Consider the following 23,378-nt stretch of genomic DNA (forward strand, 5'->3'; position numbering starts at 1 on the left):
ATCACGACCAACAACTCTGCCGAAAATGTTCTTATGCCTATACATTGAACTCTATTTTTTTTTTTTTTTTTTTTTTTGCTTTATTTATTATTTGTTTAATTATTAATAAAACACGTAAACATGAGGGGGGGGGGGAATCCTTTAGCAGCCTAAAATAAGTAAGACAATAAAGGCAGTTTTTGAAATCTCTGGGTGGCATCACTCGACTCATAACCCATCTGGGATAAAATGAAAGCAGAACATCATTTGGTTGGTCGACTTTCTGTGAGATCATCAAGCTTCATTGAACTTTGAAAAATTTGAACATTTCTTGTTGGTTGGCATGGGGAGAGAGAGAGAGAGAGAGAGAGAGAGAGAGAGAGAGATGATAACAGCTGGATCTTGATCACAGGGTATAGTCTCTCACTCCTCCTCCTGCTGTCTCATGTCTCCTCTCTCTCTCTTTATTCTTAATTTTCTGAATGCTGCGGAGCGCTGTGCTTGACTTAACAGCAGGTCTGATTTTAATAAGGACGAGTGGGCTTTGCGGATTGTTTTAAACCACTTTTTTTTTTTTTTTTTTTTTTTTTTGCTTTAATACTCAGTCATTTTGTGCGTAACTGCATCCACACTATCATTATCATTTCTATCAACACGGATGTCCAGCTTCAAGGAGAGGATATGTATCAAGGCATAATGACAACCAACCACGGACCCCCTTCCTATGAGGCTGGATTTCTCCACAACGCCTCGGCGGGCACCTCTCCGGTTTATGTGCCCACCACCCGGGTCGTCACCCCCATGATCCCGGCGCTGCCTTACCTCCAAACGCCCGGTGCGTCGCAGCAGAGCAGCCCCGTGTCGAGTCACTCTGCCTGGGCGCAGCCTGGTGCAGACTCGGTGCCCTCCTACAACCACTCCCCAGTGTCTCCGCGTTTCACCTTCTCCACCAGCCCGCCTCTGTCCTCCGGGATGGCGACGGCGCGGGAGACGGCAGCCTCATACAGCAGCCCGCTAAACATCTCTGCGAACGGGAGGGAGCACTACGGGGCTCGGGGACTCAGCGGGTCGTACCACAGCCCCTACCCGGCCTACATGAGCCCGAACGTCGGTGGGACGTGGCCGGCGTCCCCCTTCGACAGCCCAGTCCTCCACGGTCTCCAGACTGGTGCTCCTCCAGGCACCGCACGGCACCCAAACATAGGTGAGCAAACAGGAAAATAAAATACATATATTTGTATTTTTTTTTTGCATTTAAATATATTGTGTGAGGGTCAGTCTAAATATTTCTGGATTTTCCGCAATAAAAAGCTGTTTATTCTGTATTCCAGACAGAAATGTGAGGCCTAAACACATAAACTCTTAACTTTACTGTCACCACAGAGAGAAAACAGTGCACACGTCGTCAATACACAGCAGCACGTCTCTGTCATTTATTTTGATTTGTCAGAGATGAATGAACATACATTTAAAAACACACCTGGAGGAGGTGAAAGGTTGAAAAATTGAGATTTCTTTCGCTGAGCAACAGGAAAAAAAAAGTCTCGCTGCGGAATCTGCAGATGTTCAAATATAAACCTGCATTACTGCAACGAAATGCTGATGATTAAAACGATGTTTTGTCTTCTTGTGTCAGAAATAATTCATCTAATCAAGATGAATGCAGAATGAATTGACAGAATAATTGCTGCAGCCTGATGTAAAGGCCTGAAATATGTTTAAAATAACAAATGCATATGAAAATATTAAGCTATTATAATAATATATAATAATAATAATAATAATAATAATAACACGATTGAATGTGTGATTTACATTTTCCACACCAGAAAAAGAAAAAAAGAAAAACCCTGCTATGAAACCAAATCAGCCACGTCCTTGAATTATAAGGCAAGTTTAAACTTAACGCCTTTTTTTTTTTTTTTTAATTTTTTAATTTTTTTTTTTTTTTTTTTTTTTTATTAAAAATGTTCAGTGTTTTAAATATTTGACCGTGCGAATGAGTGCGTGTTGGTCGCACTGAATTTAAACGACGCAGGACGTGTAGGTGCGTTCATCTCGTCGATATCTCCACATAAAAAAAACACACACGGGCCAAAAACGCCTCCATTAACCTCGTAATGAACGCGAGAAAGTGATGCCACATGAGAAGTGTTGGGCCATAAATTCACCGCAGACAGTGAAGGCTCACTGTCGCCTTTTACAACTTGGATTTTCTCGCTTTTTTTTATGCAAGACACGATTCCTAGTTCGCAAGTGTTTTTTTTTTTTTTGTCGGGAGCACGAATCGAAAAGCACAATCGGTCTCATCGTTTGTAAGATGTCTGTAGGCCAATCTTATTCTTATTCCTAAAATAAAAGTGAGGATTAGCCTAAAAGCGACGTTAAGTAATATCATGAAAGTCATGAACATATGACTCACTGCCTTTCGTATTCAACTGCTGGATAAATGGATTTCATATGAAAAATTTCAGTTTCATTCATTTCCTTTTATATTACACTTTCCTAATATTAATCAAAAATAGATAGCCTAGTAGGTGAGATTGAATATATTAGGCTATGTTATATAAATGTGCATTATATTAAATGAATATATTTTAGGTGAGTTAACCTGTGTGGTTCATGAAATGGATGTTTTACACTTTTTTAAAAGCAGGAATCCCCAAAGTCAGATTTACAATAGCCTATTGAAGGTGTCACCTTTTTGTATATTTCTATGAATCAAAGAGACATTATTGAAGTGACAGAATTAATATTTAACTCAAGCTGAATTGTTAACACACTTTATGAGGACTGTAATTTATGAGTTGTGTGTGACTGTGGCCTCCTGCATCAGGTCAGATTTGATTTGATTGTGTTTGGAGAAGCTGATCCTGATCAGCAGGGCAGCACCCAGTCCTCTCTTTTACTGAGGATACAGTGAATACTTTTTAAAATAATTTCGAGAATCTGATTTATTCATCCTCCATTTGAATTGAAGTTAGTGATTATAATCTTAAACGTGGGCGGCAGCTGCAGCTCAGATCTGACTGATGGGTCCCTCGTGTCCCAGTGCTGGATGTGAATCTGGCCTATAGCTGCAGGTTGCCGTGTACTCTGGACCATATAGAATCACAGCGATTTCACAACACATTGATTTTGCTTAGGTTGTCAGCTTTTCGGTGCTTTGACTTGCACCCTGTATAGTCTACATTACTAATCAGAATTGACTTTGTCTGACCCGCGTTTCTCCATCATCTACGTTTTCTGCACAGCTGCAGGATGATCAACCATTTCGCTCACTTCATCTTTTTCTATTTGAGCTTTTTTTTTTTTCAATGCAGTATCATGCAATTTCTAATCTTCTGATGCTCAGGGTCATTGTTAGACATATCAGTATTTATCATGTTGGTTTTTATCAAATTAACAGTAAATTAACAGGTGATTACTTCCTCAGCAGCCACTCTTTCTGTGTTGATCATCTGAAAAGCTTTAACGTTCACGATCTACAAGGTCACCCCCTGGAACTGTTTGATGAAGACAGAGAAAAAGATCAGCTGGAACAGATAACGGCATTGATCCAGTCTGACCTCCTCATCTGACTACAATCATGCTGAACTCACAGTAAAGCTCGTTCACTGATGAAACGCTTTCAGTGGCCTAACTGTCTGAAGCTCAGTGTTTTACAATAACATCAAATTACATCAGATCTCAGTGTTTAATTCAGTGGCATTCAGCCATGTTGTGAAAGTCTCTATTGTTCCTTTGGTCAATAGAAGGGAAACTTCAGTAACGTACTAACCTAACTTAATCTGAGTAATGCCTGCCTTTACTGAGGAACTGAAATTCTTTAAAACACTTATAAAATGCCTTTTCTTTAAATTTAAAACACGCTTAAATTAAATCTTTATTCACATTAGATCTCACAATTCCTGAAAAGTTTAAAATGGCTTATAAACAAATTTGTTAAACGTTTTAGTGAAAAAAAAACTTGTTATATGTTCTACCTTGATCTGTCTTTTTGATCTTTAACGTCAGTGTAAGCAGATAAAATCATTCCTTCAACAACAAGAAAACCTTTTAGTGATACTGTTTTGGATAACTGTCATTATTTTAGTTTCTAAAGATATAAGACCTGCATTATCACTCTGGTATGTCCCTGAAAGTCTTATATAAGCAAAACATGCCTTTCCATATCTTAGCTATGGGATCTAAAATAAAATGTGAGCTGACTTTATAGTTTAATATTCCATCTCTTTACACTGTATTGTATTGGAAATTAACATGGTTTGAAGAATTGAAATCTTTTCCGTAGTTTGTTGGGCATTTGGATAAACAGTGGAGAAAAAATGTCATAAAACTTAGTAGAGTACAATTTAAAAGGACTGACAATAAAATGTACTTAAATATACATATATAATATAAATGTACTTGAAAATACAAAAAAGCAAAAGTAGCAATACCAAAGTGCAAAAATTATAATTCATATTACGAGTAGAACGCCTTTACTGAAAATGTTACATAAGTAGTTGTATGTAGATTTTATTAACAAAATATACTTAAAATATCAACAGAAAATGTAATAAATGCAGAAAAAAAAGCTCATGTGAGTGTTAGCGTACATTTTATTAGGTTATAATTACTGATACAGTAATAAGAACTTTACTCTTTTAGTACTTTAATCTAAAACAATACATCTTATTTTCTTATTTTATGTGGGAAACAGTATTTTTAACTAGTACCTAAAGTTATAAAATAATTGTCGTGGAGTAAAAAGTACAATATTGTCCTCTGAAATGTAGCAAGTACAAGTACAATGTAGCATAAAATGGAAATACTCATGTAGAGTACAAATAGCCTACCTTAATTATGTCTTAAGTACAGTTCTTGAGTAAACGTACATTTCTTTTCACCACTGAGAATAGCCCCTCTAAATGTCGAATTGTCAATAAGTACGCAGTATATTAATGTTGTATGTCAGTGTTGGGTTTAACTAGTTCATATTGAAACTCTTGGTTTAATATATTAATCAGTTTTTGATATTTTGACTACATATTATCCTGAACAAGTAACTATATCCAAAACAATGAGTGACCACAGCCACCAGACATAGTGGAGAAAAATAATTAAGTATGAAGCTGAGCAAATAAACTTTGTTCCTTTTCATGTTGCTACTGTAACCTCTCATTAACCTCGTGACTGTCATGTTTAAAAATACCATTTACAACCAGTACACACAGTTGCTCTTCACGTAAATCACTGCTGACTGAGTCTTTTATTCCATTTTCACCTTTGACCTCCTGAAGCATTAGTGTGGTTGTTTATACACTGCACCCTGATTTTCAGCATGTGTTTGATAAAGACACACACTGACGTTTAACAGTGGACAAAAAAAAAAAAAACAACCTCCGTTCGGTCAGACGTGGACAGTGCAGTATGTCTTTTGTGTATTGTCTTATGTTGCTGTGTTGTGTTGGCTACAATGGCTGACTGGCTCAAGGTTAGCTTGCCCTGCTGTCTCTGTTTTGCTCTCAGCCTTGGAGGAGGCCTGCATATGTATCACTGCCATTCCTGTTCCTCTGTGCTGCGAGGGAGGAACAGATGGAGGCCAGATTTATACTCTCTGAACGACAGCAATTACAGGCAGTGAGGTGTACGCTTAAAAACGCATTATGATGCAATTAAAATGGAAATCTCTGAGTTTAAAGTTGATGTTTTACGCAGTTCCTCAAGCTATTGTCAGCATAACCTCACTTAGCTGATAAATATTGTAACCTGTACTGTTTGTATCACCACTAACTGTAGAAAGAAAAAAGGCTGTCGCTTCCACACCACAGATTGATGCCTTCCTCTGAACAGCTAAGTGGTTCTTGGGAGATACTCTGTTATGTGCCAGATGAGAGGGTGAAGATTACATTCATCAGATGTCAAGCTATCTGAGAGAGAGGGAGAAGGAGATGTGATAGACATGGAGTCTCTATTTGAATATGATGGAGCTCTACTCTGTCTCTATTTCCAGCCGACTCTTTATCTGGAGGGGAGTTGTGAGATAAGGAGGGATTCCAGGCTGCTGTTGTGTGGGCTGGTGTGATTGCAGCCAGCGCCTCCTGCTGGTGTAGAGACATTACTGCAGGGCATAATCACCCTGTCAGGGTTTGACAGCGCCGGAGACTGTTTACTAAAGAGGATGGAAAGAATCTCTGTGGCACCAGCCCAACTGGAAGTTCATTTCTCTAAGAATCCCTGAATATTTCTTGGTTTGGTACCATGAACTGACCTGAACCGGTGCTCTAAGTGGCCTAATATATGGAAATTATATTAAGGTCACTTTAACCTTCTTTGTGATGGTTGACTGAATTGTCCTTGTATGTCTTCCGAAAAACAACCATAGCTTCAGCTTGACAGACATGAAAATTTTAATTTATCCAGTAAAGTATTGAATGTGTTTTCCAGGCCTGAGGGTTGATGAACCTATTTCACTTCATGTAGTATTGTGAGATCCTTAAACTCATCCTTAAACAGCAGGGCCATATAAATTTCTCACAGTTAACTTGATGTCTTACTTGTCGTCTCTGATCAGATTTGTTTGATGACTTCGCTGAGGGACGAGAGTGTGTGAACTGCGGGGCGATGTCCACCCCCCTCTGGAGGCGGGATGGCACCGGCCACTACCTGTGTAATGCCTGTGGGCTGTACCACAAGATGAACGGCATCAACAGACCCCTCATCAAACCCCAAAGACGACTGGTGGGTGACGGCAGGACGCACAAGAATTCATCACCGTAGAGATATATTTGCCTCTTTAGTAAATGAAAGATGAATTCCCTATTTCCTTCTCTTTCTTCGTTGTTGACTGACGTGTTTTATCTGCGGCAGTCTGCCTCGAGGAGGGTGGGCCTGTCCTGCACCAACTGTCACACCACCACCACCACCCTGTGGCGACGAAACGCAGAGGGGGAGCCAGTCTGCAACGCCTGTGGCCTTTACATGAAACTCCATGGGGTAAGAGAGAAAGAAGGGAGAGAGTGAAAAGAGTACGTCTTTTTTCTCACCAGCCTTCATGGATGTTATGCAATCGCATTTCACTTTGGTTGTCTCCTTGCCTTGGTGTCTTGACAGGTACCCCGGCCCCTGGCTATGAAGAAAGAGGGAATCCAGACACGCAAACGCAAACCTAAGAACCTCAACAAGTCCCAAACTGGTGAGCTTTAAAAATAAATGCCATTCTCTCTGATTATCTAATAAGAAGAAGCAGAAGTTACCCAACTTACTGAGGTTTTATGGATTTTAAACAAACCCTGTTTCAAAACCAGAACAGCTATTTGGAGCCCTCCCTTGTTTCCTTTACCTCGAGTGGGCCTATGTCATGTTGCGAGGCCCACTCATGTGTATACTGGGCTGTACATGTGTGATGACCGTGGCTCTGTGGTCCACAGGGACTCCAGGCAGTGAGGGGACTCCAGTCACAACCAGCAGCACTCCCCGCGCCACCACCACCACCACAGAGGAGCCTCGTCAGATAAAGACAGAGCCGGAGACTCACAGCTTGTACACACACCACAGCACACACACACAGGTAAGATACTTTGACATTTCAGAGAACATATATGAAAAAGGATATTTTGAGAAGCTCTGGTTGTGCTGACAGAAAAAGCAGGGACACATTCAGCTCCATCTGTCTAATAAGCTCAGGAAACTGTATCACCGAACAGCCTACTATGACCAGGAGAGTAGAGACAATTATTGTAACCCAGATTATAAACCTCAACTGCTCAAATAGCCACATTGGACAAATCGTTCCCATCTTTTCACCATTTTCTTCTGCGTCCTACTAGATTTCAGCCCTGCCAGCCTACATGGCAGCTCAAGGAGGGGCCATTCCTCTCAAGATGTCGCCTGGAGGCCACAGCGGGTCTTCTGGCTCCAAATCTGAGCCCTGGAACAACCTGATCCTGGCTTAGAAGACGTACCACCCAGCATTTCAAACCAACTCGTCTATAGTGATCTAACTCTCCTGGAAGACTAGAGTCTCATGAAAGTGGACTGCTGCTCTGGGTGCAGCAGTCTTTGTACAGCGCCTCCAAGCACAAAGATATGGGACAGAAATATGGCAGCCACTACAGAAATGGAGATCCTAAACTGCACAGTTACCGTGAGTGCAATCACAGTAACCGAGGACTGAAGGGAGTTCGAGTTAGACAATTGTGGAAGAGCAGCTCAGTGATTAGATCCATGCCACAACTTTTGATATGAAAAACTACAACTGTGACAGAAGATGACTTTTTTTTCACTCTCCCATATTGTGCCACGCAAGTGCTCGACTAAAACTGTAACATATGCCAGTGACAAATAACAGCGATCTCCTTGGGTTATTTTTATTTCAATGTATTTGCCTTTTCTCCAGTGTAATGACTTTTCATTATTATGGACAATTCTTATGCACAATTTGCCAAAGAAATGATAGATATACAAATCATGTCAAGAATCACAGCAAGACATCTTTATGTCAAAGGTGGCACCATGGAGATGTTGTAGCAAGTGTACTTAAAGGGTCAATTCATACAAATAAGAAAAGTACATTTGTAGATGATGTTTGAAAAACTCAGGAGCAATATCTCAGTGTGCTGGCCACTTAATAATCCACCGACCTCAGTGTGGTTCTGTGATTTTGTCAAAGAAACCGGTACATTGTTTTCGGTGTTTTTGGCCTGTTGCTACGAGTTTTTTCAAATATAGCATTTTAATTATTTTTGTTCACCTCAGTTGTAATTGGGTGGCAGCAGGAGTCTTAGCAGCTTTTATCTCCACACCAAGAAAACATTGGTCATTTTTGATCTGGTCGAAGTAATCCTTTAAATACTGTATAATCCAACACAGTTTTTAATACCCATCACTGTGATGTAAAATTGAAATTGCAAAGTGCATCTAACTAATTCTACAAAGACAAACAAACCATAGTTATTTCTTATAAACTTACTGTAACATAGAAAGAATTGCTCATGACATCCATCACTCCTCAGCACCAGTGATATGACCTTTAGTAAAAAAAAAAAAAACATGGACTCCTACTCAGTGCAATAGGACCTGCTCCCTGGTGGCCAAGTGTTTCTGGATCAGTTTCACTGTGTGCTTTTGTCCTTTAGATTTAAACTCACTCAAAAATACATGAGAAACTACCTATGCACCCAAGAATGGTGCACATGACCAATGTGATGTGATTACTGTCACATTGCTCCCTCTGCTGACACAAGCACAGATGTTCATCCACAGGAATAATACTTTACTTTAGGGCCTTTCCAAAAAAAAAAAAAAAAAAAAAATTCCTGCTACTATTTATTATTATAGCAAAACCCCAAACCACATTATCATCTAATTATCATCTATTGTATGAAGGTTGTTTGATAAACTGTATGACGGAGTACTGTATCAAAACTGTACAGTATGTTTGCTTGTGACAAACATGGAGGCAACATGTGTAAATGTGGGATACTGCCACATGCAATTACCAAAAACAACAACTATATGAGCATATATGTAAAAACTCCACTCCAGTATAATTGTGTAATACACTATTTGTGATATATTGTAAGTAAAGACACAGTGAGAGATGGACATGTGTGTGTGTATTTCTCACTACCTGATGCCCGTCCTCTGTGAGCAACTGTAGCTGCACTGAGGAACCTAATAAAGACAGAGCATCTTGACGCAGTGCAAATGGTATGTATGATGTAGCCTAAAGGTTTGGTGACTTTCATTCTGCTTCAAATGCATTCCAGAGATTTATGGAATAATGAGTCTTAAATTAACTTCGTCATTAGCTTGTCAGACTGTGTAATTACCTAACAGCCTATTGGCCTTTTGACTCCTCTTCTGAAAAGTGTATCCTTCCGATTTGTAAGTATTGGTTTGTGAACTTTGCAGTATCTTGGATAAAAAGCTGGACGGCACATTGATTGAAGTCTTCAGTCAGCTTCTCCCTGATTGACTCTGCATATTTATCTTGTACCATCTCCCTCCAACACTGCTGAAATGCGAGTCTCATTTGATCCTGGAGGGCATCAGACACCTGTGGACTAAAAGTGTGATCTAGTAGGAATGCCTTCCCGCTTTCTAAATGTTCCTCAAAACTTGCCCTTTTTTGTGAAAGCAGAACTTGTGCGGCTTGAATTACGGTGTTCAGCTCCTCAGTGAAGACTTTTTTCTCATCCTCTGGTTTGCGTTCAAAAATGGTTTGCATTTTTTTGAAGTAACTCGTCCAGTCCTGCCCCTGCACAAGTGTCATTAGGGGGAAACTCAAATTTACAGATGTCAGGAGGTTTTTAACAGCAGAACTCAGATTTTCATAAAAAGGATTGATATCAGTTCTATTTTTTGCTGCTTTAACATAGTCCTCATGGTATTCAGTCTGTCTTATATAGTTCACTTGGTTGTAGTCAATGTCCTTGAACAGATTTTCTTTGGTTCCTTTGAATCCCCAGCACCTCACATAACCAATATAAGTCTTTACGCCATACACACTCCACCACTCCTGAGCTTTCTGGACCAGGTTTAACATGCATGGGTCGGTGTTTCGAGCCAAACACGGGCTGTTCATGGTGAAAACATACACCTTCCAGTCTTCTGAGGAGTCCTCTGACTCCAGAAGTTCCTGTGTTTGTTTAATAATGATGTCCTCGCTGTGTACTCCATTGCTGTAGTTAGGATAATAAGGTCCATACATGACAACCTCCTCCCGTTTCTCAATAACAGCCCATGAATGCTGTTTATCTTCTGCACCACATTCCTCAGTGATGTCATGGTGAAAATCCAAAAATTTCTTGTTAACTGGGTCATTGAGGTAAGTGTCACCGGTGGCTGGTCTGAACTTGAGATGCTCCAGCACTTTCTTCACAGAGTATTGTGTATCTGCCCAGGATGAGATCTCCTCAAAGAAGCACCTGTTGTTCGTCAGGTATTTCACCTGTGCATTCACACAGGCTTCAGGTGTGCAGAGGTGACCATAGCTTGTCCTGCAACACAAAAATAGCTCACTTTAAAGAGGGAAAAAAAAATGTCACCAAAAACTAAAAAAATCATGTGCATTTCATAGAAAACAGGCCCTTTTAAGGGATAAAAGATCCCAGCTCTCCTGCAGCAATTAAACTGACAATTCAGTCTTTAAAGTTAATGTAAACAATTCCAACAGGTTCCTCAACTTTAGTTGAGGACTTACAAAACCTCTGTCTGTACAAAGGCCATGTTGTGATAAACTGTGCTACTACACCCTCTGATGCATTATTAGGACAATGCTGTGCTGCAGGAAGTGGTGCCGTATATTTATATCGTGATGGTGAGAAAAAGGCAGGGAGCCAAAACATTAGACGAACAGAACAAAACTGTGGTTTCACATGATGGAAGAGCAGCACAGTCTCCAGGCTTAAACCCCACAGAGCTGCTTTGAGATGAACTGGACAGAAGGTGAAAGCGAAGCGAACCACAAGTGCAACACATTTGTGGGAACGTCTGCAACAGTGTCCGGACAAACTCCCCGAACAATATTTCATCTCTCTTTTAGGAAGAATATCATGAGTGTGGTCAGCTGCTGCATGAGCCAGAGATTTAAATCAAATTTAGGATCTAAGAGGACAACTGCAAAAAAGGAGGTGCTCTTAAACTTTTCACCAGCAGTGTAAATACATGAAACGTGTCGGAGTACACATGCAAAATGAAAATCGCAAATCTTTTCACAAAGTATTTGTAGCACAAAGCCCACCTTGTGCACCTTGTGGACCTGCACTAAGACTTTTAATTTTTTTTTGCAAAGTATCATTTTGTTTATGCAAGTTGAGAGGCGTGGTTATATGGGGAAATATGCTTGTGAAACACATTGATATTGTTGATATATGATATATAATATATTAAACGTATAATAGGACATACTGTAATACTGTCACCCTGACATTTACGAATCCAAAAAGCTCTTGAGTAAAAGCAGTGTCACATGAGTGAAACTAAGAACAGGAAATGAAAGCGTGATACCTGAAATAACCCATCTGACCTAAAACAATCTGATCTCGCCTACATGAAAACATATTGTAAATGTTCTTTGCAGCACATACCTCAGTCCGGCATGCTGTGTGGCTCTGTCTGAGCAGTCAGTCTGATATCTGGCAGGATGCAGACTGGACACACATTTCTTTGTGTACAGCCGAGGCTCCTTTTCATTTCCATGAAACAGACGCCGTTTACGGCTCAACCTGAGCGGAAACAACAGACTGACTGACAAAGAGCTGTGGCTGTTAAATTTAATCACATACTGTATATTTCAGAGGTCATCAATGGCTATCACGCTGATATACAGCTGAGATGACGACACATTAGGATGCAGGGACTACATTTCACAGCCTCTCGTTCAGGTCATAGATTATTTTTAAAAGTAAAATCTGACTTTACTCACATGGGAAGTTCCATCCAGTCTCCTCACCCCTGGTAGTTCAGAAATCGTGCATTTAAAATAAGCTTTGTCTTTTCTCTTGTCGGTTCAAGTGCCAACTGAGTTCAGATCAAATGGGGCAAAGCTGTGATAAACTAAACATCAGGCGACGGTTCAACTGTTGCACTCTCAATGAAAATAACTGCTGAGGAGTTAGCGACTATTAGCACTCAGCTCCTCCTAATGCTCAGGGCCAACTGATATTACCTAACTGCTGATTTATGGCTTCTGTCAACCAAGCCATGCTGTCTGTGTGTGTGTGTGTGTGTGTGTGTACTTGTACTTGCTACATAGTAAGGACCAAAAAAAGTATTTTACTAACAGAGTGAGGACATTTTGGGAAAGTGAGGACATTTTGGCCGGTCCTCACTTTTTGAGACACCTTAAAATCACATTTTGAGGGTTAAGACTTGGTTTTAGAGTTCTGGTTAGAATTAGGTTTAGGTCAGGGTCAGGGTCAGGGTTAGGAACTCAGTTGTGATGGTTAAGGTTAGGGTAAGGGGCTAGGGAATGCATTATGTCAATGAGTGTCCTCACAAAGATAGAAGTACAAGTATGTGTGTGTGTGTGTGTGTGTGTGTGTGTGTGTGTGTGTGTGTGTGTGTGTGTGTGTGTGTGTGTGTGAGATCAACTTGCATCCTCAGTGGCCCTTATTTCCAGTTTGGTAAGTTTACAGAAGTATGCAGAGGACCCAGATCAAAGCCCGCTGTTCCTCTGCAGTGTACAGTGTCATAGCTTTGCCTCATTAAACACATGTAACTTTAAAAGAGAGGAGGACAAATGAAAATGTTTAGGGTGTTTTATTTTATGGGTCTCGGTGATTTAGAAGCTAAAGAGTGACACACAAACAGCACCAGGGGTTAGCTGCAGTTCACAGCTGCGTGCCCCTAAGGAAAAGCTATTAAACAGTGATGTGTTCACGTTTAACATTTCACAGGGCTGAAAAATCCCTCCGTGACCCCAAATGAAACGTATGTGCGTGGTAAAGCCAGCACTGTGAAATAGAATTTAAGATAAAGCCAGAAAAATATCCAGATTTATTAGCTGTGTATCATTCTGCAGTTTATTGATTAATATGCTGTATCAAAGGTGCCTCCACTATCACTTAAATGACATATGGAGTCAAGCTTAAGTAAAAACATTGTTTCTGTATCATATCATTGTGAGGCTGCCTGAGTCAAACTGATCTCTAGGTTGCTGGGTTTTTTTTCCCCTGTCGATCCAACCTTGCCTGGGGGATTAAAAAAACAAAAACAAAAAAAAAAAGACAGAGCAAATCTGCTCGAGACGAACATCATTTTGAAGTCGTCAAACCAGCTGTGGAGCTCTCATGCCTTTTTTTTATCAACATAATAATCATTAGTGTGAATTTGTGGCGTGTATAATTCTTTAGCAAACTATAACGGCACTGTCCTTCATGCTTTTTTCAAACAAAGGCATGTGGACACTGTGGACTCTGTAAGCAGAGTCATGCAGAGTAACACGTTCGACAGGATATTTCTAGTTTCTGACACTGTGGCTCATCTGTTCGTTAGGCCGTGACTTCAATTTTACAGTTATTCATTACAGAATGTAGGAAAACATTTGTCATTAAAAAAAAAAGCGCAATTACAAACAAGTGAAAAAAATCTCTTTGTGTATAAATGATAACCATGATAACATGATAACAAAGAGGCAGAGAGAGATGAAAGCTTCTCGGTACTGACGGGCTTGTCGCAGGCGGTCACACACTGTGCAGCTTCATCCGTGGGGTTCATTATGCACTTCCACCTTACGAAAACACTTTCTTTTATGTCTATTTGACTCGTCGTTGCATGAAAAGCACATTAATGAAGGATGACTCGGCTCCATTTGCCAACCAGCAGTAATGAAAAAAAACAAAAACAAAAAACGGGGCACTGGATTTGCAATGCCTAAATGGATTATTACACAGAAGATATTTTGACATGTCACAGTAGAAAAAGCACGGGTGTAAATAATGAAATGAATGATGGCTGAGTTCCACTTAGCTGCTGCAGTCTCAGGGTGCTGCTGATGTGCGAGCGGGCTCACTGCCTTGACTTAATGGGACGCTCGGACAGGACAGAGCCATTGTGACACATGTGCTTTCCTTTCTATGACAATTCAAAATGTCTTCTGTGAAAAAGGATGGCTTCCCTGAACTATGTGTTTTGGTTGTTTTTTTTTTTTTCCTTACTTAGTTTTTCTTTTTTCACCTGGTTGTGTGTCCAAATTCATCAGCTTATTTGTTAAGTTGACTCCAGGGCATAAACTGCAAGTGTAGCTGAATTGCTGATGTGAATATTTCTGCCCTTAATGGGTGAGTTTAATTTTGTTTTTCCTTCTTCTTTACTTTCTTTCTTCTTTTCATGTGTGTGTTTGTGCGCCTGTATAGTGTTACAAGCCGTATTATTGTGCAATTCCATGACATCATTATGTGCATACGTGAGTGAAACGGCGAGTAGGAGTGAAAGTCAGAGAGATGTGAGGAACAAATGGAGCTGGGTTTGCTGTCCTGCCTGAACTGTGGATCTTGGATGTCCTCCGCTGACTTGTTGATGGTCCACTTGGCAAACGAAGCAGCACAGCTTAGCTCAGACTCAGCAGGCTTTACTCCACACGTAGATGTGTAAGGGCTAAGACACCTACTGTGGCCTCATTTCAACTCATGAGAAACTATCTTTGAAACAGGCAGCTCATAAATCATTCTGTATTTATTTTTTGGCAGGTTTCTTGTCTCCTCACTGTATGAGGGTATTGCATTGTCACTGTATAGAGTATTTTTGCCTCAATATACAGTATTACAGTACAGTACATTTCATGCCTTGTACTTGTATTTTATCTTTTACTCTGTGTTGCAAGGTGTCCCTAGTGCCTTGAAAGGTGTCTATAAATAAAAATGTATTGGTTATTTTGATTTTGTACATTTTATTTTTGTTTTTCTTCATTTTGTGTGTAGTGGTCATACTACATACATACATACATACATAGTATTCTAGTTTTTTTTAAATCAGTAATCTATACTATGCCTTCACTATTGTGCTTCTGCAGTTGTGACACTTGAAGTACCCTGTATGTGGGATCAAAGGTTCATCTTGTTTTTAAAAAATACCAGTCATATGAATTGTTCACATGCTCTAGAGGAATTAATAAACAACAATAATAAGAGTAATAACCTTTATCTATATAGATTTTCAAAAACAAAAATGCACTTCTGGAGAATAAAAAGAAAAGTTTGACTATTCATAACAATAGACCATACTCTTTAAAAACAGATATAAATAAATATAAATAAAACAAAACAGACAGTGTGACCACATCCTACAGGTATCATTCAGCCTGTCATTTGATCATTTCATTCATCAGGTAGATTCCGCTTTAGGATAAATAACGGACCAATCAGAAGCCGCGCTTCACAAACAGTTCACTGGGGCGGGTCATCACGCCAGACGCTCTGGCCGCTCATTGGACGCTGAGCGCTAAACCCATCATGTGCCAACCAATCAGAGGCATCGGTCGATGAGTCGACTGTTGTGACCGAATGCCGTATCCGTCCTCTCACCGCCGCCGCCGCCGCAGCATCTCATCGACGCGTCGCTTTGATGGGGGACATCTCGGCAGGTTCACTCAGCAATCCGCGAGAATAACAGCTGAACACCTGAAGCATCATGGACATCCTGAAGTCACTGGGCCACCCGGAGGAGCTGCTCAACCTCTTCAAGTTTAAGATGGGGGGATGCAGGGCCGTCATGCCGAAGTTGGATTATGTGAGTAAAATCCTTTAGGAAATATCTGCTGGGAATAAACGCAGCTAATAAACGAACCCTGAGGCTGCGTCCGCTCGCAGATGGGACGCGTGTCTGTGTCTGTCCGGCGGACCGGGTAGCACATCATGTCCCCCCCCTTTTCACACAGCATCAGCACGAACAGGCTGCACTGTGGCAACACGGGAAACCGCGGAGGCCTGTGAACAAGTAGGTCCGCACATGCTTAGTGTGTGCAAAAGCGCGGTGGCTTCACCTGCGCGGCGCACAGCTTTGCTCCCCAGTGAGCCGACGGAAACAGAGTCAGGTGATTGGAGTCAAAGTCAGATTAGATCGGGACTCTCACTCCTGCGTTGGCTCGGATGCACAGACGCAGAGATGACCACTGACTTGGGATTTAAGTTATATAACGAGCTTGCAGAGTTCAGCCTGGGGGGGGGGGGGGGGGGTGCGCATGTTTGACGGCTAATCCCACTGTTTTAACACCAATGTGACCCTCAGAGAGAGAGAGAGAGAGAGAGAGCAAGCCTGCAGAGACTGAAACCACTCTCTCCTCTCTCTCGAATCAGTGTGTGATCTATCTAATCTAATTATAAGCTCATTTCATCTTTATTGCTACAATAGTCTCCAGGCCACAGGCTCCTCCAAACGTCTTGTATTAATAACTGTTGTTAATGACTGGTATTATAGGTGCATTGCATCACTGACCATCGATCTATTGGTATCAGTGGTTAAACAGGAATTTCTATTTAGGCTTTTGTATGAACTGTCAGGCTGTGTAAACTGAAAAAAAATTAAAAAAAAATATGAAAGAAAAATATGAGCTGAAAGTTTCTGCCATGGCCACAGAAGATATTTTGATGCCGTTACCAAGACTGGTGGTAGGATTCAGGTGGTTAACAAAAGTGGTGAAATAGGCTCATATGGTCTGATGCGGTTCATCACCTGCTGTCCTTCCCACTGTGTCCCACCCGGGGGCGGCAGATGTACACCTCGATCATTTGCAGCGCACTTCCCCAAACAACAACTTCTTCTTCAGAAGGCGTTGTTATGATTTGTTGTTCCATATTCATCCTCAAAATGGATAAAAAGCTGTTTTTGTTTTATTTTTAATTATCCACGTACAAACCAAAACCCGGTCATGAGGATGGAGGATGCAAAGCTAAACTTTTATAATAATATAATAAATTTATAAGCAAGAGTAAACATTAGGTAATTGCGTATATTCGCTGATATAACAACGCGTTTCACCATTTGATGCTGGCGTTTTCTATTCAAAAGACAATATTCACTAATATCAATATAATATAATAATATCTGTGAGAAATCATAGGGTTAAACAGACATATCCGTGCTAGAAGCGAGTTAGGAAACAGCTATGTTTTGGGTGGAGGTGGGAGGAGTGGCGTGATCATACCAGCAGATCTACAAACGCCGTGCACAGACTCTGCCTCTCACACACTGACCCCCGGCTGTTTCCAGATCAGTGGAGCGACTCATTTCACGCTCCTCGACGCCCTCCTGAAAGTTTTTTTTTTTTTTTTTTTTTTCACCTCCCTCGACCCCCTCAGCTCACTTGTCCTCTACATGGACGTCGTGGTTCAAACTTACCCTCCAGCCGCGGCGTCGACATGGACACTGTCACTTCGTAGCTGCGGGCCCTGGCTCTCCTATGGCCGGAGCTTGCTGCAAGTGTCCGGTCTCCCTGTCCGTGTTCAAGCGCTCTCTCTCGGTGGCGCCGCGGGGCTGCGGCTCCGCTCCGCGGTCCCTCCTCCCGGGCTGGAGGCTAGGGGAGCGGGGCCTGCAGGAGGCCGCCCGGCCCTCCAGCGCCCTCAGATCCGCATGCTCTTACCGACACGCAGCCTTCTTCTGTCTCTCCTGCCAGGAGTCCATGAGTGAGAGTCTGCGGACGTGTTACCTGTACCTGAACCAGACCAGCCGGAGTTTTGCAGCTGTGATCCAGGCGCTGGACGGGGAGCTGAGGTGGGTAAAAGCTCGGCAGGGAGCTGGGCTGGCTCCAGGTGAGGAGGGGTGTGTCTGCAGGCATGTTTTCTTCCCTCACTGGCATTTTCCTGCGGAGAAATACTTATGTGCAAAATAAAAAGAAATGCACCCATAATCCTAACCCTAACCCTAACCTATTGCTGTGAGCAACATTAGACTTAAAAATATACTGATTTAGATGAATAAATCTTTATTCTATATTAGAAGATAACTTATCAAGTCAGCCACAGGCAGCAGCCTCAGTAAAGCAAAATGCACTGCAGTTCGTGGCCTTTTCACAGGGACTTGAGCACAGGTTGTCATTTAAATGACAATTTACTTGCACATCAGCAGCAGTGTATTCATTTTCTTATTGTTGGAGTTCAGTAAGTTCTTTTCTATAAGATGGGTTTAGATTCAGTAGGACCCAGCACTCAGTAAAACAGTGTATATAGTGTTACAACTAAGCTTTTTTTCATTTATGATCAAACTATTGGATAGTTTTTCAATTAATCGATTAATTTAGTCTGTAAAATGTCAGAAGAAAGTGCTGATTAATGCAAAGTGGTGTCATTTTCAGATCGTTTCTTTTGTCATACCAACAGTCAAAAATTCACCTTACAATGACATGAAATAATGCTTGATAAATAACTTAAATGATAATGCTGCATATTAACTTTCTACCTAGTATTAACTAATCGACCAGTGGTTTCAGCTCAAATGTCTCCTACTAACGATAATGGGGTAGTGTGCGTATATTATAAAAGCAGGAGGAGGCTCTGCGTGTCTGTAAAGAACAGTAAAACTAAGACCTTAGTAACAAATGACTTGAAAATTCCCCAGGGAACCTGTGAGGAGCTGCAGCAAGAATCCAAAAGGAAACTGCTGCTAATATACGCAGGGAACTCTGCTGCTGCCGTGTGTCTAATTTAAGCTCACAGTTCAGGTCAGAACTGTCAGTAAAGAAATGACAGCTGTTTGTAAACACTCATCTTTACTGTGTGTCTGTGTGTGTGTGTACTTTATATATCCTTGTTCAAAAGGAATCTCTAACATATAAGCTAACCTGATCTGCCTAGACCCCCTGCCTAGACATGCCTGGTATTTTTGTCATATTTTTTTTTTTTTAAATCAATGACAAGGCAGCTTGTCAGCGTTCACACACCCCAGTGAACGCACAGCAGACTCACGCCCTCCCTCCTCTCTCTATGACCCAGACATGCAGTTTGTATTTTCTACTTGGTGCTACGAGCGCTGGACACAGTGGAGGACGACATGAGTATCCCTCTGGACAAAAAAGTTCCCATGCTGAATGATTTCCACACCTACCTGTACCGGGATGAGTGGTGCTTCACTGAGAGCCAGGAGAAAGACCGGCAGGTCCTGGAGGATTTCCCTACGGTCAGTAGTTGTGCATGGTGGTACACAGATGGACAGAAGGGAGGTGCATTAGACTCACAAGGCTTTGTCACTCAGAGTAAGCGCTATCTCCTTGTGTCCTTTTAATCCAGATATCACTGGAATTCAGAAACCTCGCTCAGGAATACAGAGACGTCATCTCAGATATCTGCCACCGCATGGGAGAGGGAATGGCTGAATTCCTGGAGAAGAAAGTGGGCTCCATGAAGGAGTGGGACCAGGTGAGTGTTAGCCTCGTGTTGCCACTATGACAGATGATGACGGAAATATTAGGAGCATAACAACAACATGTATGTAAAGGGCAATATGCAGTAAACACAGGCTCTCTGTATGGTAACCTGTAACATTAGAGATAAGTAAACTGGACAGTCAGAGCAGAGATCCAAAAGAAACTGAGTAAAACAAAACATGGCATATGCCTGTGGGGCAACACATAGAAATACATTGCACCACTGTTTCTTCCTGTGCGCCTTTGGCTTCGCAGGAAATATGTCATCATTCGCTTGCAGCGTCGTCTTTGACAGCTGCTCAAATCTGAAAAGAACAGGGATGTTGGACGTTGTCAGCTCTCATCAGCCCTCACCATAATTTTGTGCTAACAGACTTGTTGCACTGACAGTTTCACTTAACTGCAGCTTCATTCTGCCTTAGTAATGTCTTTGCAGTGATACTGGTGTCTTTCCACACAGTGTGCATAACGTCCAAATGTATTGACAAATCTACTCCCTCTCTGAATATTACACAACTGTGAGTTCAGTTACAAGTCAGCATTTTGTCACCCTGCAGCTGTCTGTTGTTTCCTCTCTGCAGTATTGCCACTATGTGGCAGGGCTGGTCGGCATCGGTCTGTCTCGGCTCTTCTCTGCGTCCCAGCTGGAGGACCCTGAGGTGGGGCGGGACATTGAGCTGGCCAACTCCATGGGCCTGTTCCTCCAGAAGACCAACATCATCCGAGACTATCTGGAGGACACGCAGGAGGGACGTGCCTTCTGGCCACAAGAGGTAGGACCGTGCTCTTTAGTCTGGTATGAGTGTGTTTGTCTGTGTGTCTGACCTGAGCCCACAGTTATGCAGTGTAATAGTCAAAGAAAATACTTTTCACTGTTCTCTATTACCAGTGTGCATTGTGAAATGTATGTCTATACAAAGGTGTTTATATAACTTTTGTCATTTCTGGTTATTCAACCTTTATGTATTAGAGCAGCAGAAAAGTAAAACCAGTCAAACTTAAATATGAACTCACGTTTTATCAGATTGTGTAGATTTTATTCACCTTGTCTCTAAAAAAGTGGATTAGATTTTGTCTCCTGGACACAACCATTGTTTGCTATTCAAGTAATTGTCCAGGTTATGCGCTCTTTTATATATATATTCCTTGAAAAAAACAAAACCAATGTACCAAGTGATGTTATGTTAACCTGTGACTTTGTGTCCCTGTGCAGGCTTGGAGTCAGTTTGCGGGTCGTCTCGAGGACCTGGCCCAGCCGGAGAAGCTGGAGTCGGCCCTGTCCTGTCTCAACCTGCTGGTCACTGATGCTCTGCGACACGTCCCGGATGTCATCGCCTACCTGTCCCGCCTGCGCAACCAGAGCGTCTTCAATTTCTGTGCTATTCCACAGGTATTGACTGTTGTGTCACTTGCTCCAAACAATGAAGTGATTTCATTTGATTTGTGTGATTTGATATTTGAACAGCAATTATCTCTGCTCTCCATGCTTCCATCGTGTTCCTCCCATTGTGTTGCTACCTGTAAATCTTTTCCACAGTGGGCTTTAATTTGATACAATTCATTTTAGGGTTTCAGCTAACAGTTATGTTGACTACTGTTGAATTGAAAAATCAACTGTGGAGTCTATAAATTGTCAGAAAATTTAAAAAATGCACATCACATCACACAGCTTCTTTTTGCACAGAAATCTGTCCAAAAAAACAAATCTGCAAATCTTTGGCATGATCTGCTTAAAAAATGAGCAAATAATGAATAAATAGTTTCAGCAAATTAGTTGAATTGCTTCCACTTGACTATATGTTATTCCTCTGTTGACCAGGTGATGGCAATAGCTACACTGTCAACGTGCTACAACAACCCCATGGTGTTCCAGGGAGTAGTGAAGATCAGAAAAGGACAGGCTGTCACCCTCATGATGGAAGCCACCAACATGAGAGCAGTGCAGACCATCATCGCCCAGTACAGCCAGGAGGTGGGTGTGTTGTTGCCTCTCTCCCCTGCATTTCCCATATTGTTGCACTTTAACACACTTGAACACAATCCACCTTCATGTCCCCCCCCCCCCCCCCGCAGATTTTACAAAAGGTCTCCCTCACTGACCCGTCACGGGATAAGACCCTGCACATCCTGGCTGTAATCCGGGAGAAGTCGGCGCTGTCACAGTCCAGCCTCCCCCCCAGGACCCACCACCTGTCGCCCATGTACCTGTCCGCTGCCATGCTGCTGGCCGCTCTCAGCTGGCAGTACCTCAGCACTACTGCAGCACAGGCGCAGGGCACCGGCGACATGCAGGGACAGTGAACCCTTCACCCTCACTTTTCCTGGGGGCTACAGACTAAGAAAGCCCCTCTGCTCACTCTGGAGGTCTGGCTCCCTTCTCACCAGAGGATTCTGACGCACTTCCACCCCTCTTTGCCCTCTCTCTTATGGCCGTTACAGGACCATGGACATATCTAGACTATAGAGGAGTTCTGTTAGCAGGCAGGTCTCAGTAGGTTGTGTGATAGTGATTTCTGGTAGTCCATCCTGAATCTGGATTCATTATTTACACACACTGCTGTGTGGTTATATTCACCAGCATTAACGGCACATTGTATTATCATTTGATGTTTCTGCTGATCATGTGTCTCTTCCTTTTTTTTTGTTTGATTTGTTTGAAACCTTTTGACCCCTTGTTTGGATTGATTGAAATAATTCAGCAGAAGAGAGAGAAATTCACAGATGAATGTTCCCTGTTAAGTGGTCTGAAATGTTAAAAAACACTAAACATGACACTGCCTATTTTAGGATTTCACCAAACGTCATTTAGTTTTCTTTTAATTTTGTCTCAGATGTTAGTTTTCTTACTTTTCATGTCAACTCAAAGCTAGCTTAATGTTCCACTTGTTATGTTTCTATAGGAGAAACACTTAAACAACTGTTACTGCTGTACGTATGTGCTACATAGATGTGGATAGAATCCCCTCACGGCAGAGCTTTATTTCAACACTTTTCTGTCTTTGCTCATTCAAAGTTTCGACTCTATGTACTTTGAAATAGAACAGTGCAATTCCAAGGTAGTTTTATTTGACACTGGGACTTTTCCCAATGGACTGGGAAATCCCACTGGATAAGGGAGAACAAAGCTATATTGAAGAAATGTCATTTCTGATACATTTGATATGAGAGAGAAATCCATATTGAGACTGCTAGCTAAAGTGTCCTTAACACAGCTTTGGTGAGTAGAAAGGCTAGCCCAGAGTAACCTTGCACAGAACCAAAGGAAAGCTACAAACATTGCTATGTAATGTGAAATTTTGATTTGTACATATTTGAACAAATAAAGAGGTGAAATGATCTAAACAGGCTGAAAGCTGATTGTGCAGACAGCGTGAGTCATGTTTGGGTTTACAGCTGCTTGATTTTAGTGGGTTGACCTTGACCGATCATTTTAGAGATTCAACTCTGTCAAATGGTTTTCTGTTAATTCACAGTGCAAGTTCAAGGTTCATATAATGTCATATTCTGTGTATGTGTGTATACATGAAAAAGCAGACTTATTATACAATATAAT

The 23,378-nt window shown here is 41.6% G+C and overlaps 3 protein-coding genes across 4 annotated transcripts; 2 read left to right on the forward strand and 1 right to left on the reverse strand.

Annotated features, from left to right (window-relative positions):
- The first annotated feature begins 451 nt into the window (after nt 1–451).
- Nucleotides 452–9,316, forward strand: gata4 (GATA binding protein 4). Its single transcript, XM_071479213.1, has 6 exons — nt 452–1,183; nt 6,539–6,705; nt 6,835–6,960; nt 7,078–7,159; nt 7,395–7,534; nt 7,794–9,316. The coding sequence occupies exons 1-6, from the start codon at nt 661–663 to the stop codon at nt 7,917–7,919; spliced, it is 1,164 nt and encodes a 387-aa protein (XP_071335314.1). The 5' UTR covers nt 452–660; the 3' UTR covers nt 7,920–9,316.
- Nucleotides 9,317–9,658: 342 nt separating this feature from the next.
- LOC139622086 (uncharacterized) lies at nt 9,659–12,518 on the reverse strand. The gene is made up of 3 exons (XM_071479212.1): nt 12,395–12,518; nt 12,057–12,194; nt 9,659–10,967 (listed from the first exon to the last, which is right to left on the reverse strand). Exons 1-3 carry the CDS (start codon nt 12,406–12,408, stop codon nt 9,806–9,808), a joined length of 1,314 nt encoding a protein of 437 aa, XP_071335313.1. The 5' UTR covers nt 12,409–12,518; the 3' UTR covers nt 9,659–9,805.
- A 3,467-nt stretch (nt 12,519–15,985) lies between these two features.
- fdft1 (farnesyl-diphosphate farnesyltransferase 1) lies at nt 15,986–23,182 on the forward strand. 2 transcript variants are annotated; one of them, XM_071479211.1, is made up of 8 exons: nt 15,986–16,197; nt 18,080–18,177; nt 19,395–19,578; nt 19,689–19,817; nt 20,407–20,598; nt 21,039–21,215; nt 21,645–21,797; nt 21,899–23,182. In XM_071479211.1, the coding sequence occupies exons 1-8, from the start codon at nt 16,099–16,101 to the stop codon at nt 22,124–22,126; spliced, it is 1,260 nt and encodes a 419-aa protein (XP_071335312.1). In that variant the 5' UTR covers nt 15,986–16,098; the 3' UTR covers nt 22,127–23,182. The 2 variants fall into 2 exon arrangements, with proteins under 2 accessions (XP_071335312.1, XP_071335310.1); XM_071479209.1 differs by lacking the exon at nt 15,986–16,197 and having other exon boundaries at nt 17,665–18,177.
- The last annotated feature ends 196 nt before the right edge of the window (nt 23,183–23,378 follow it).

The sequence above is a fragment of the Trachinotus anak genome, unplaced genomic scaffold, assembly GCF_046630095.1.
Source record: "Trachinotus anak isolate AG129_WGS33_773 ecotype Australia unplaced genomic scaffold, CSIRO_AGI_Tana_v1 ptg000005l, whole genome shotgun sequence".
Lineage (NCBI taxonomy): Eukaryota > Metazoa > Chordata > Actinopteri > Carangiformes > Carangidae > Trachinotus > Trachinotus anak.

Coding starts and splice junctions, on each gene's coding strand:
- gata4 (XM_071479213.1), top strand. CDS start 661: ATGTATCAAGGCATAATGACAACCAACCACGGACCCCCTTCCTATGAG. Junction 6,706..6,834: donor TCAAACCCCAAAGACGACTG/GTGGGTGACGGC, acceptor TATCTGCGGCAG/TCTGCCTCGAGGAGGGTGGG. Junction 6,961..7,077: donor TTTACATGAAACTCCATGGG/GTAAGAGAGAAA, acceptor GTGTCTTGACAG/GTACCCCGGCCCCTGGCTAT.
- LOC139622086 (XM_071479212.1), bottom strand. Junction 10,968..12,056: donor ACACAGCATGCCGGACTGAG/GTATGTGCTGCA, acceptor TTTGTGTTGCAG/GACAAGCTATGGTCACCTCT.
- fdft1 (XM_071479209.1), top strand. CDS start 17,867: ATGGCCGGAGCTTGCTGCAAGTGTCCGGTCTCCCTGTCCGTGTTCAAG. Junction 18,178..19,394: donor GCGCTGGACGGGGAGCTGAG/GTGGGTAAAAGC, acceptor TCTATGACCCAG/ACATGCAGTTTGTATTTTCT. Junction 19,818..20,406: donor CCATGAAGGAGTGGGACCAG/GTGAGTGTTAGC, acceptor TCCTCTCTGCAG/TATTGCCACTATGTGGCAGG.